This window comes from Populus nigra, chromosome 12 (genome assembly GCF_951802175.1).
Source record: "Populus nigra chromosome 12, ddPopNigr1.1, whole genome shotgun sequence".
Classification (NCBI taxonomy): Eukaryota; Viridiplantae; Streptophyta; class Magnoliopsida; order Malpighiales; family Salicaceae; genus Populus; species Populus nigra.
The window spans coordinates 10,603,437-10,617,140 of record NC_084863.1 but is presented as its reverse complement, the minus strand read 5'-3'; the positions used below and the strand labels follow the sequence as shown (position 1 = coordinate 10,617,140).

The window sequence follows — 13,704 nt, the reverse complement described above, 5'->3', positions numbered from 1 at the left end:
TAATAGTATTATTGGTATTATTATTATTACTACTACTAGTAGTAGTAGTATTATTGTTGTTGTTGTTGTTGTTGTTTATAATTTATACAATTAACCTCCCTGTGGTTCGACCCCGATCTTGCCGGGTTATTTATTACTTCGACACTCCTACACTTAGGAAAAGACATCAATCTTTTAGTCGTGTCACTAGTTATTTCAAAGTTAAGTTCCCTAAATCTCCTCGTAATCTGCATCATTATTTGATCCTTGTATATTCTGCATTTACATTTCATGAACATTGTTCATGTCAGCAACAAGAATCAATGACAGTTTACCAGCATTATCATTATGATATATTTAACTCAATAATAGATTTTTAGTTGGAAGAATTAAATTCTAGATTCATTGATGGGACAGTGGAACTCCTTATACTTAGCTTTATTTTAGAATCTAAGAACAACTTCAAATCATTTAAAGCCGATGCTATTTACAAGCTTGTTGAAAAATTTTATCCTGAAGATTTCAATGAACAAAAGATGTATTATTTGAGATGTTAGCTATAGCATTATCATATTGATATGATTCATCATAAGAGCTTTCAGAATATGTCTACCATTTCTGAATTATGTTGAGGATTAACTAAAACAAATAAGGCACAACACTATCATTTAATTGACAGGTTGATTCGTCTTGTTTTGACTTTGCTTGTTTTCACTGCCACTATAGAGCGGGCATTTTCAGCTATGGAACATGTTAAAACTTTGTTTCGCAATAAAATGAAAGAGAAGTTCTTAGCGGATTCTATGATGATGTATATTGAACGAGAGCTTGTTGAAGATATTGATTCAGATTTGATCATAGATGAATTTTATTCCACAAAATATCGAAGGGTGCAACTTTAATAGTATAATTTATTTTTATTTTTATTTTCAATTTTTTGTACTTTAAATTTTATTTTATTTTTTATATTTTGTGTTATGTATTTGGATTGAAACTTTATTGTTAACTTGATAAATTTATATATATAAGTTAATGATTGATCTTAAAAAATAATTTATGTAAAAAATAATTTATGTGTATTTGTATTGTAGCCGAGGATAAAAAAAAAATCTTGGCTCCGCCCTTAACTTTGTTTCTATGGCAGTTTCTTCGAAAGAAACAAGACCTATAGGCGCTGTGGAATAATATTTGCTGGATGGATTTGATGTTGTTGTGCTTGATGAGGCAGCACCTGTACCAGCTTTTGAAGGCCTGTTTGATGCAAGTGGCTGGCATTGTTATGTGTTAAGGGTCCCCTCGATGTTGTTTGATGCAACTTCTATTACTACAGTTACCATAAATTCGATTAAAACCAATGAACTTATCGATAGAGTTTTTCTATCAGTAATTTGCGGTGATATTTATTAACGGATATAAATCTTTCGGTAATTCTGTCGGTATACACCGACGGACTAATTTTGTTGGTATATACCGCCAAAATTACCAAGGGACTATTTAGAATTTTGAAAAAAAAGCAAGTCGATGACGTTTAAATTTTTACGAACGCTTTTACCAATGGAATCACCAAGAGATTCAAACCAGGATCTCCGTACAATGACGTTACCCCTTCACCGATAGAAACGCCAATAGAATTACCGAGGGATTCAAACCGAGATCTCTGTACAATGACGTGACTCCTTCACCAATAGAAGCACCGATAAAAATATTCCATCGGTAAAAGTGAATATATTACCACGCTGCTAACCCTCCCCTATTTCTCCTTCTTCTTCCCCCACCCCTGCATCTAAAAAAGTTGCCCCACCCCCCCCCCCCAAACAACCCCCCCTCTTCTCAACACAAGTCATCCTTCTTTAACTTTTGTAGTTACAACATCCATATTTTGATTTATTGTGAATTTTGTTATTTTTTATAAGTAAATCTATCTTTTTTTTAATTTTAACATTAAAATGTTAATTTTATTATTATTATTTAAGGTTTTTTTAGTGTATGTATTTTGTTAGTGTATGTACATGTTTTATTGTTTTTCTCAAACAAACTTGTAGTATGAATGTATACTTTTGTATTTGTTATGGTTTGTTTTAGATTTTGTAAACTTATATTTGTTTGTAAATTGTCGAAACTTATATCGAATTACCAAATTAGATGTGTTGTGATAAAATAAATAATAACTTGTTTAACGAGTCCATTTGAATTTTTATCAATGCGTGCTATTGCGGAGTTGTAATTTTTATAAATTTATGAGTATAAATTTATATGGACGTTGATAATTGATAATAAATATTTAAGAGAAGTTTTAATTAGTTTTTTGGATAATCTCAAGTTAAACCAATATTTTTGCAAATTTATTTACTTAACATAAATAATTAATACATGTTGTTATTATTATTTTTTAGAGATTCGATAGAAATCATGGATGATCATTCATGGATATAGCGGTAAACTTTCAAGGATGTTTGGAGTTAGACTGTGAAGAAAGACGACTTTCAGTGGAGAAAGTCCAAAGAAAATGATATCATATGGCACCACCCCTCCTCCTCTCGTGGAGCTTCATGCATCAGGAAATGAAACCTCAGAGAATTTTCTTATTTTATGGGAATTTCAGCTTATATATATTAATCTGATGCATTAAGAGAAAATTACTAAATTGTTTTTTAGATGCTCATACAAAGAAATTAAAAAAGATGAAACATTATTAACCATCAATCGATCAGCCTCTCGAGATTGATTTGTTTTAAAGTGAGAATACTACTAGCATTGAGCATGTTTTTTATAGAAATAGATGCATCTGTATGTATTATAACATGTTAAGAGCCTATTTAAAATTGTAGTAGCGAAAATAATTTAAAATATTTTTTATTTAAAAATATTTCAAACTGAAATTTTTTTCTTTTCATTTTAAATTTTTAAAAACACAATTTACACCACGTTACGAATACTCTCCCTATGTTTTTCTCTTTATGAGAGCAATAAAGGAAGCACCCACGTGTAAACATTAAGCTAATATTTCTCAATCAATTAACGCTGTCATGTTTTTTATTTAACAAATTAAATTGTTTTGTCATTCTCAATGAAAAGAAAGTATTGTCAAAATAAATAAAATTTAAAAAATAATGATTAGTTTTCCTCAAGAGTAACATCAAATTCAAAATCAATATCAAGCTCGTTTTCCTCAAGGACCTTCTTCCGGAAGTTCAGCAGAAACTCCATGTCAGTCCCGTGAAACCTATTCCCAACTGGCCAATCCATGCCATTCACCCTGAAACAAGATTTCTTAGTGACTACCAAACATTGAATTTGAAACTCTCTTCACTGTATACATGGTTTTGTGTCTGTCTTCTTCTTTTTTTTAATACAGGTTTATAAAATCATTAATAAAATATCACTATTTATTCACCAAACATTATAAAATTATGCACGAAAAAGTAGTTTTTAATCTTTCTTAAATGCCAAGTTTCTATATGTAGATAAAACAAGACTAAACTTCGCTTGAATACGTAAGAGTTTTGTGAACTTGGGATTTTAGAAGGTTACTTGTTGTTTGAAAATGAGTTTCAAGTTTTTTTAAAAAATATTTTTTATTTAAAAATAATATTATTTTTTATTTTTAAAATTTTATTTTTAACATTATCGCATCTAAATAATCTAAAATTATTTAAAAAATATTAATTTAAAAAAATTAAAAACATTTTTAAAAGTAAAAATGCAAAAACAAAGAAAAAAGGAAGAAAGGAAAGTAATGATTAATTACCTTTTCGATGATTCCGACCCAGATGAAATGGCGACCTCGGTGAGAATATCCATCCACCTTCGTACCTTCTCCATATCTTCACTGAAATCTTCTTCATCCTTGTCGAAGACAATCGTGTAACTCTCTGCCTGTGCATCTACCCTTGATTGCTCGACATTATAAGAAACTGCTGAAACTGGAAAAACAGTGTCCGATTTCATCTTTTTCATGAATCCAACAATCTTGACAACTTCGTCAAACCACCAAGCCGAACAAGCATAATCTCTTGCAAATATAATAATTGACAGCCCCGACTCTTTGATGTCCCTTAGGAGACTCGATTCAATTACCCTCAGATACTCTAGTTCTGTGTCATCTCGGATAATGCCTCTCTGGACTAGAGCTGTATACAAATGGGTGAAATTATTGCTAGCGTGCTCACCTCTGAAGCTAAAGAAGACATCATGCATCCATTGACTATAAGATGAAGAATTAGCTAAAGAATCAATATATGAAGAAGCTGCTTTTTTGCTTGCAACAATAAGACGGCCAGTAGGTGATTGCCATGATGGAGTGTATGGAGAATTTACCAAACGAACACCACAATTCTTCACCTTTACTCCTTGCTCGTAAGAATGAAACGACAACTCAAGTTCGCTATAGGCTTCATTCTCTCGTTCTTTAAGCTCTTTCAGATAATCAAAAGATAAATAGAATAACCACAGATGATCTGGCAGAGCTTGCATAGAGTTACAACCTATATACATGGGCGAAGGATAATTCTCTTTTCCATCGACTTTGAAATGACAAAAGAGAGGGTTTTTACCATATGCACTGAATGCAACACATGCAGCAAACCCCATCCACCCATTATCATCATCATCCAGATAATTAGAAGGCACCTGCACCCTAATTGAAGATTCCTTACTTTGATGAGTAAACCAGCCTGGGATTTCATTTCCAGGAACAGCAATACCAAATCCAGGTCTTGGAGATGAGCCCTGTATCATAAAACAAAAATGTTTCAGAGAGGGGGGGGGGGGAAAGAGAGAGATTGGGTATGGTGAAGAGAAGACCTGAAGGTATTTTTCAAGCATGTTCAGACCCATGTTGTTTTGGCCATTTTGCATATACAGTTCCCAACAGTTAAGACATTTGAACTCTAATCTTTTCAGACTGCATAGCTTTATTGGATCTGGAATTTCTTTTAGTTTTAAACAGCCATCCAATTTTACTTTCTGAACTTTCAAGGGAACCTCAGGCAATGATTCAAGCATCACGCAATCCTTCAAGGCAAGCTTTTCAAGCCTAGAAAGCTGATTTATGCTTTTAGGTAGGCTAACAAAGTTATTTCTACTCAGATTTAGATTCCTCAATGATGATAAGCAGCCAATATCTTCGGGAACTGCTCCTTCTCCTAGATTACAAGCGCGTAAATCCAGTTCTTCTAAAGAACACAGACCAGACAAAGAAGGCAATACTTGATCCGTGAGATTCACAGCTATTCTTTTGCATCCATTAAATGACAATACTTTAAGATTCTTCAAAAGAAAAAAAGACGCTGGCGGCTGTCTAATTGAAGTTCCACTTGCATCAAACTCCTCCAAACTTTCTACTTCCCCCAAATTCTCTGGTATGTTCTTAAGTTCAGAGCAGTCAGACACATCAAGTCTTTTGAGGGATTTCAAACCACTTATGCTATTGGGAATACTTTCAAGGTTCCTACAACTGCTCATGCTCAATAGAACTAAACCAGCCAAACAATGAAATGATGAGGATAGTTCTGCAATAGCAGTCCCATCTAAACGAAGCTCCCTCAAGCAGTTCATGTTTCCTACTATATCAGGAAACTTATCAAGTTTCGAGCAGCCACTGAGAGTGCAAGCTTCTAATGATTCCATTTCAAGGTGGCTTGGTAGAATCCTTAGACTACTGCAGTTCACAAGATTCACAAATTGAAGATTCTTGTGACGTCCAAATGATGGATGGACCTCAGATAAACTTGCACAACCTTCAAGAATCAGACTCTCGAGATTTGGAATTCCAGTAAAATCCGGAGTATTGGTCAGGTATAGTGAGTTGCTGAGATTGATGGTTTTCAGATTAACTGAAATCTGCAATCAAGACAGGAGAGAGAGAGAGCAAACATTAAATGGTGGTACTATACATTCATTATGATTTAGTTTTAAATAATAATATTTGGAAAAATAAGATAATTTCTTTTGAATATATATTATTATGTGATGTTTTGTTCTCTCTCAGTGCAAAAAAAATGAAGATAAAAAAAAAAAACAAGACAGAAAAAGAAAAGGAAAAAGAAATGAAAATAAAATTGTGTTAAATAAAATTATGTTTGATAATAATTTATAAGGCATAATAATTAAATAGTGGTACTATCCATTCATTATGTTATAGTTTTAAACAATATTTAACAAAATATAATAATTTAACACATTGAAAATACATATTTATAAGTAACGTTTAGTTACTATTCTAATAAAGAAGAAACATAAACAATTAGAACAAAGGAAATAAAACAAAAAATTGAGTACGAAGATAAAATTATGTTTGATAATATTATACAAGATAAAATAATTATTTATATATTCTGTTTAATTATGGTACATAAGATATAAAAATATATAAAAAATTTTATTTTACTCTTAATATGTATTTTATCAAACTTAAATATTTAAAAAACTAAATAGATATTTTCTTACTTTAATTTATATTGAAAGTTAAAATTAATAATATTATAATAATCCTAATTATAAAACTTAATCTGACTTAGCAGGTGACTGAGTAGGTTGATTTGATCCTAAAAGGCTTAAATTGGTTTGGATTTAAGAAAAAAAATAAAAAAGAGTTTGACCGGACTGAACCTAACCTAGTAAAAAACCCGGATAAAATATGGATCAAAAACTTATTGATTTTTTTTGTCCAAATAAGGTTGCTTTGGTTCTATTTTTATAAAAGATTTTGGGTCAACTTGGATTGACACTCTAACCCATGACTCAATAATTACCCCGGGTTGACTTTCGAGTCGAATCTTAAAACTATGATAACAATTATTTTTATCCAAATATTAACTTGTGTCAACCCAGATTAACTCTCTTAACTCATGACCTGGGATTTGCTCTAGGTCAACCATTGAATCGGGTTTTAAAACTACAATAATAACAACTTTTATTCTAATGTTGATTCGGGTCAATGATCAACTTGACCTGTGATCCATGCCTTGTCCCGGGTCGACCACTTAGTTGATTTTTTAAACTTCACTACAAAGTTATTCTTACATTGACTCAGGTCAACTTAGGTTGATCTTCTTAATCGGTGACTCAGGTCTTATTTTGGATCGATCTCTAAGTTGAGTTTTAAAACTATAATAATTATTATTATTTTTATCCTTACATGTTTTAGTTAAAAAAATTTTAAAAATAGAGTTTTTTACAAGAATATTTTAAAAATAAAGTAATAAATATTGTCTTGGGAAATATATTCCTTCTATATCTCCTGTTATAAAATTATAGAAATTCACTTCAAAATTATTTTAGATATAAATTTATTTTTATCTTTATATCTTTATCTTTTCATCTAAATATATTTCTATTTTTTATTGTCTCTAATGTTTTTATACTAAAAGAATAACGAAACACTAACTTAAAATTTTAATCAGGCTAATTAACAGGAAACGTGACAAAATAAAGCCAACAAAGTGCCATGATTTTTCAATTTTAAGTTCTAACTTGACAAATTTTATTATTTTCAAATATAACGGAAACGTGACAAAATAAATCCAACAAAGTGCCATGATTTTTCATTTTTAAGTTCCAACTTGACAAATTTTATTATTTTCAAATGTAACGGGAAAAACTATTAACCACGAGAATCTAAAATAAAAAAATAATAATTAAAAAAATGATATGAAAATAAATTAAGAACAACTAAAAATTTATATTGGACGAGGGTAAATTGAAACAAATCCAATAAAAAAAAGTAAGGAATAAATTAAAGAATAACACACCATAAATTTGGATTGAAGTGTGAAATTAAAAACCAATAAATTTTTTATTAAAGAGCTAAGGAAAAAAATATAAAATAAAAAGAATATGGATCTAATTAAAAATAATAATATATGAGAAATTAAAGTTAAATAACTAAATTTAAAAGAAATAAAACTTTAACCAAAAAAAACTAAGAAAAAAAAAGAAATTAAACGAAAAAGGACAATGTAGAAATATGAAAAACAAAGAAGATCAATAAGTAATTTAGAAGAGTAATAAAATAAAGAGAAAAAAAATCCACTTGCGATAAAATGTTTAATCACCACTAAGACATGTCGCAACACAAAAAAAAAGACATGACAACACATTTAACGACATAATAAAAAAACACCACTAAGACATGTCGCAACACAAAAAAAAAGACATGACAACACATTTAACGACATGACAAAAAGACAGTTTTTACCACATGGAGGTGTTACACACTTTATCCAAAATGCACAAGCGTCTCACATATACTAATGTATACGATGCGCTGACAACATCTTTTTAAAATATAATATTATATAATTTTGGTTAAAAAACCATAATACCCTCAACAAAACAATAAATAACAAAAAAAATCAATTTGAAAAGATAAAAATAACCCTAGACTGAAGACTTTTTTTAATTATAAGGGTATTTAAGTAAATTTACTATACAAGCAAGAGTGAAAAATCAAAATTGCCCTTAAACCCATGCATATGTATATTTTGCTTTCTAGAGCATTTTAGTAGTTTTACTGTTTGTAAAAAAAAAATAGAAAGACCATCTTACCCTCACCATCAAGCCTAAATGTTATTTGTTTAAGGGGAAAATAGTAAATTTTATTATAATCCATGATTAAATGAGTTTGGTGATATAGTAGAGGTAATATTCTCACCACTTCCATTTCTAGTCTATTTTGTTATATATAAAAAAGGAAATCTCAAAAATTTTGCCGTCCATTATCATTTATACCCCAATTATTTAACTATATTCAATTGACAAGCAAGCAACCATTTCTAGGTAATTTCAAGTTTCTATGTTTGTTTGTTTTCTTTCTCCTTGGTGTAACCTGAATTAAAATATAAAATTAAAAACTAATAAAATTTTTAGAAAAAAAAATAAATAAAAATTAAAAAAATAAAAACCAAATTGAAAATAATAATATATGAGAAATTGAAATTAAATGATTAAATTTAAAAAAATAAAACTTTTACAAAAATACCAAGGTCAAAAATAAAAAGTTAAACCAAAAAATATAGAAGTAGAAATATAAAAATAAAGAAGACCAATATGTAATTTATGGGCGGGAGAGAGAAAATAAGAAGAGAAAAAAGAGAAAGAAAAGCTCATCTATAATAAACCATTTAATCGCTACTACTACACACTGCAACATGAGAAAGAGAACACGACAATGCATCCAACGACACAACAAAAGTATCGTTTTTACAACATGAACGTACTGTACACGTCGTCCAAAATATGCAAGTGTCTCATAGACCCTAACATGTGCGACGCACATGCCAATAACTTTTTAAAATTTAAAATTTTATAATTTTGGTTAAAAAACCATAATGCCCTTGAAAAAACAATAAATAACCAAAAAAAACCAATTTGAAAACAATGAAAATAAACCTTGAGTGAAAAACCAAAATTACCCTTAAACAATGTATATATATTTTGCTTTCTATAGCATTTTAGTAGTTTCACTATTAATAAAAAAACTAAAAGACCATCTTACCCTTTACCATCGAGCTGAAATGCTATTTCTTAAAGGGGCAAAATAGTAAATTCATTGTTGTAATCAATGATTAAATGAGTTTGGTGCTATAGTATTAGAATTCTCACCCCTTCCCTTTCTAGTCTATTTGGTTATATATATATATATATATATATATATATATATATATAAAAAGAGGGAAATCTCGAAAGTTTTGCCGTCCATTATCATGATATATACCCCAATCCTAAAACATGTATCTAACAGTTACGGATATTCAATTGACAAGCAAGCAGCCATTAATAGGTAATCTCAAGTTTCGATGTTTCCTTTCTTTTTGTTGTAATTTAAATCTCATGTTTGACTGACTCTCTATTATACTTTTTATATCTTTCTTTTACAACATAATAAGATTACCTTTTTATTTTTATTTTTTTATTTCAAATTAATTATTCAAGTAATATTAGATAGTTTTGATGTGTTTATATTAAAAATAAATTTTAAAAAATAAAAAATATTATTTATAAACAAAAAAATACTTAAAAAAACAATCAAATTACCGTAAACTCTTTTTTATTAATTTGCACAATCAAACTATCAAACTATATTAGATAGTTTTGATGTGTCTATTATATGTTTTTTTTTCTTCTCTCTAAATTGTCATATTTCTTCACTGCTGTACGTAACTATACTGTAGCTTCATGTTCTCTCTTGTTTCACCATTCCCTTTGATGCCTTCTGTGGTTTATCATGGCTTATGAAAAGATACAAACAAAAACAGAGCTAGTGGGTCTTACCTTACATCCGCACCATAATTGCTCAATACTGCTGCAAGACATGTAGAGTTCAACAAGCTCATCCGGACGATAACAAGCTGGCAATGACTTTGAAGGGTAAGCATGCCATTCAAGGAATCGCAACTCGTTTGAGAGATACTCAGGTCCTTCCGAAAGATCCACGTTGTGAATTTTGAGCAATCTTAGTTTGGTCATTTTTGAGAAGGCTGTCATGTTCCATGGTGCCTCTTTTGCTCTGGGCAAGTCCAAGAATATACTTTCTATTTTTCCCTGTCGACCAAGAGGAAGGATAGGTAAGAAGCTATTACAGAGTAGAGATGGAGCAAGAAATCTTATGGATAATGAACGTTCTGTATATATCAGCTACTACTCACTGTGCTGTCCTTCAGTGCGTCGCAGACATCCTTGTACGTGCACAATCTACTGCGTCTTCCAGGCTCTTCAGGGGATTCACAACGAACAATTTCTTCACCCATTTTCTGTAATAAGTTATGCATCCTTATCTCATCTCGTGAGACACTTATAAGGGATTTCTCAATAAGAGCCTGCATTCCAATATCTGCATGGAACCCACAACTGTCAAGTAGCCTTGTTATACGATCCTTTTTCATCCCCTTCAAGAAGCAAGCGATATCTAAAAATATTTTCTTCTCTAATTCATGGAGGCCATCAAAACTAATGCGAAGAACATCAATAATCTTCCTGTCAGGAATGTCATTCATTCTATCAATTGCACTTTTCCATTCAAGCAGACCTCTTTTATGCAAGAACGAACCTATGACTTCAAGAGCTAGTGGAAGGCCATTAGCATAACCCACAACTTGCTTGGATAGTTCCGATAAATCTTCAGCAGGCTGGTCTCTTTTGAAAGCTTTCCAGCTAAATAACATAAGAGCATCTTTATCATTTAATTTCTCAGCCTCGTATATTCTAGTAACACCATGGCTATCCAGCAAATGTTTATTTCTGCTCGTTATGATAATCCGGCTCCCTGGACCAAACGATCCATGATCTGCAGCCAACATCTGTAATTGTTCTTCATCATCTACATCATCAAGAATAAGAAGAACCTTTTTAAGCCGCAGCCTGCGCTTTATCAAATCAATCCTTCTTGAAGAATCCCGTGCAGTGGGAAGCTCCATTGAGATTTCCGAAAGTAGTTGTTCCTGTAAACGACACAGTCCATCTTTCTCTGCAAAAACTTCTCTCACATTTGCCAAGAAGCAGCTGCCAGCGAATTGCCAGCGAATCCTATCATACATGACTCTTGCAACAGTTGTCTTTCCCATGCCACCCATTCCACATATCCCTATAAAGAGAGTATCATTTGCTTGTTCGTCTATATATTCATTCAATACCTTCAGACGAGAATCTATTCCAACTAGATTTTTGCTAATTGTTGGCAAAGTGAAGCTTAGTTTGCACTGTATATATTCAACAATCTTTTTAATTGATTGTGACTCGTCCCTGCGTAAAAGGGATAAAAACATATATAAAGCATGCAGTACGCATGTAAGAACACAAAAGCCACTAAGTATGGTTTTGACAGGCAAAAGACCAATCACTATCAATTTTTGTTGGCCACTAAGTTATCTTCTAATTGTTTTCCAAGAAAAAGCTCGATCACTTCTTCAATTGCCATGTCAATTTATCTTGCAATGATTTGCTTTTATAAAAGAACTTTTTAGATTTTAAATTGTCAAGAGTTCTTTTTCGAAAAGATTATTCGCATAACATTTCTTTTGTGTATTGTCATTTGTCAAGCTCGCCATGAAAACTCAATCACTTCCCTACGTACTATTAGTCACCCTTCAATATTAGTTTTTATTCGATATTATATTTTTCTTTTTTCAACAAACAATTAATTTGCTAGTAAACATTCGAAGAAAAGGATAAAAAGATATTATTATATAACATATTCTACATCAAATAAAGAAATGATCAATTACTAATAAATATCACCCACCACAAGGATATCGAACTAAGACATGCATGTGAGACAGTAATAACTCCTTCCAAAATAAATATAAACAGGCTTAGTTTACCTGTTCCGTACATCCCAACCAGATAGATTGGCCACTGTGGAGAGACAATCACTCCAGCATTTTACCTTTTCCAGATTTCCCGAGTGCTTTTCCTTATGCTCAATGAACGCCTTCTTATAATTCCCTTTCTGATCGGCTACCTCTGATGGATCCACATCATAAAAAACTGGTAGAACAGTGTGCCCCATCTCTTTCATGCACTGAACAATCTTGACAAGCTCATCTAAGCACCATGGTGAAGACGCGTAATCTCTTGAAAACACAACGATTGAAAATCTTGAATCTTCGATGGCCTGCCAGAGAGCAGGTTCGATGGTCTTTCCTCTCTCTAGCCCCCTATCATCCAGGTATACATCGATGCCTCTTTGTTCCAAATTAGAATATAGATGGCTAGTAAAGTTATTCCGTGTGTCTTTGCCTCTAAAACTAAGGAAGACATCATACTTCCATTGGGGAGGAGAATAAGAAGATGAGGCTGCTTTCTGCATGCTGGATGAGGCCATGGGAATCCCAGTCGCAATAAATTAATACTGATTGATTCCTTCTAGTCTTCTTAACTCTTAACTAGCCTTCTGCTGAGTTCAATCATGAAACAAAAAGTTAAGAGCAAGAGATTTGGCAAACTCAAGCTGGAACATAATTCTACTAAGAAACCAAATTTCTACTAGTTGAATACGAATGCACGTAGCAGAAACAAACCGTGTGGGAAGACTTGAGTAGAGAGGTGACAGATCTAGCCAAAACCCAATTCTTTCTTCTTCTAGCCTCCTCGCAACCGTGTAACTTCCAGATCCCCCTCTCCCTCCCTGATTTTTCTCTTCTCTCTGCCACCCTCGATCCTTCACTCTCTATTTTTTTTCCAGGTTTCTTTAGAGCAGAAACTCGTACCGGTAAACGTCCTGGATTTTTCTTATGAGATTGTGAAGAAGATTGCCTTCAATGCAGACAACGACGTACAGGTGACCCTTGTACAGGGGGGGGGCTCACGAAGTGGCAAACTTGATTACGTTTTCAACCCTCTACCAAATCAATTTTAACTGAAATATTTTTTTATAAAATTATTTTTTTAAAATCATAATGTAAATTTCTCTGTTATGATCTATGAGCAAAAATTATATGTTAAAAAGTATTTTTTTTAAAAAAATAAATTTCAGAAAATAAATTATTTTCTAATGTTTGGTAGTGTAATAGAAAATAAGTTAGAAAATACTTTTTATTATTTGGTTATATCATGGAAAATGAGCTGGAAAATAACTTATTAGTATTTATTTTTCTCAAATTTATTAAAATAATAAGAAATAAATCTTACAAATTAAAAAGTTGAATGAAAATGAAATTGAAAAAAAATAATTTCATAAATTATCTCAAATAAAATAAATAATAATCAAAATAATAGAGATCAAATCTA

General features: G+C 31.3%; 1 protein-coding gene across 4 annotated transcripts; it reads right to left on the bottom strand.

Annotated features, from left to right (window-relative positions):
* Positions 1-2,982: 2,982 nt before the first annotated feature.
* Positions 2,983-13,286, bottom strand: LOC133670044 (TMV resistance protein N-like). Of its 4 annotated transcripts, XM_062090451.1 has the most exons (7): positions 12,996-13,286; positions 12,297-12,871; positions 10,626-11,718; positions 10,252-10,521; positions 4,783-5,820; positions 3,728-4,707; positions 2,983-3,235 (listed from the first exon to the last, which is right to left on the bottom strand). In XM_062090451.1, the coding sequence occupies exons 2-7, from the start codon at positions 12,797-12,799 to the stop codon at positions 3,094-3,096; spliced, it is 4,026 nt and encodes a 1,341-aa protein (XP_061946435.1). In that variant the 5' UTR covers positions 12,800-12,871; positions 12,996-13,286; the 3' UTR covers positions 2,983-3,093. The 4 variants fall into 4 exon arrangements, with proteins under 4 accessions (XP_061946435.1, XP_061946432.1, XP_061946436.1 ...); XM_062090448.1 differs by having other exon boundaries at positions 3,728-5,820; XM_062090452.1 differs by lacking the exon at positions 4,783-5,820.
* Between the last annotated feature and the right edge of the window lie 418 nt (positions 13,287-13,704).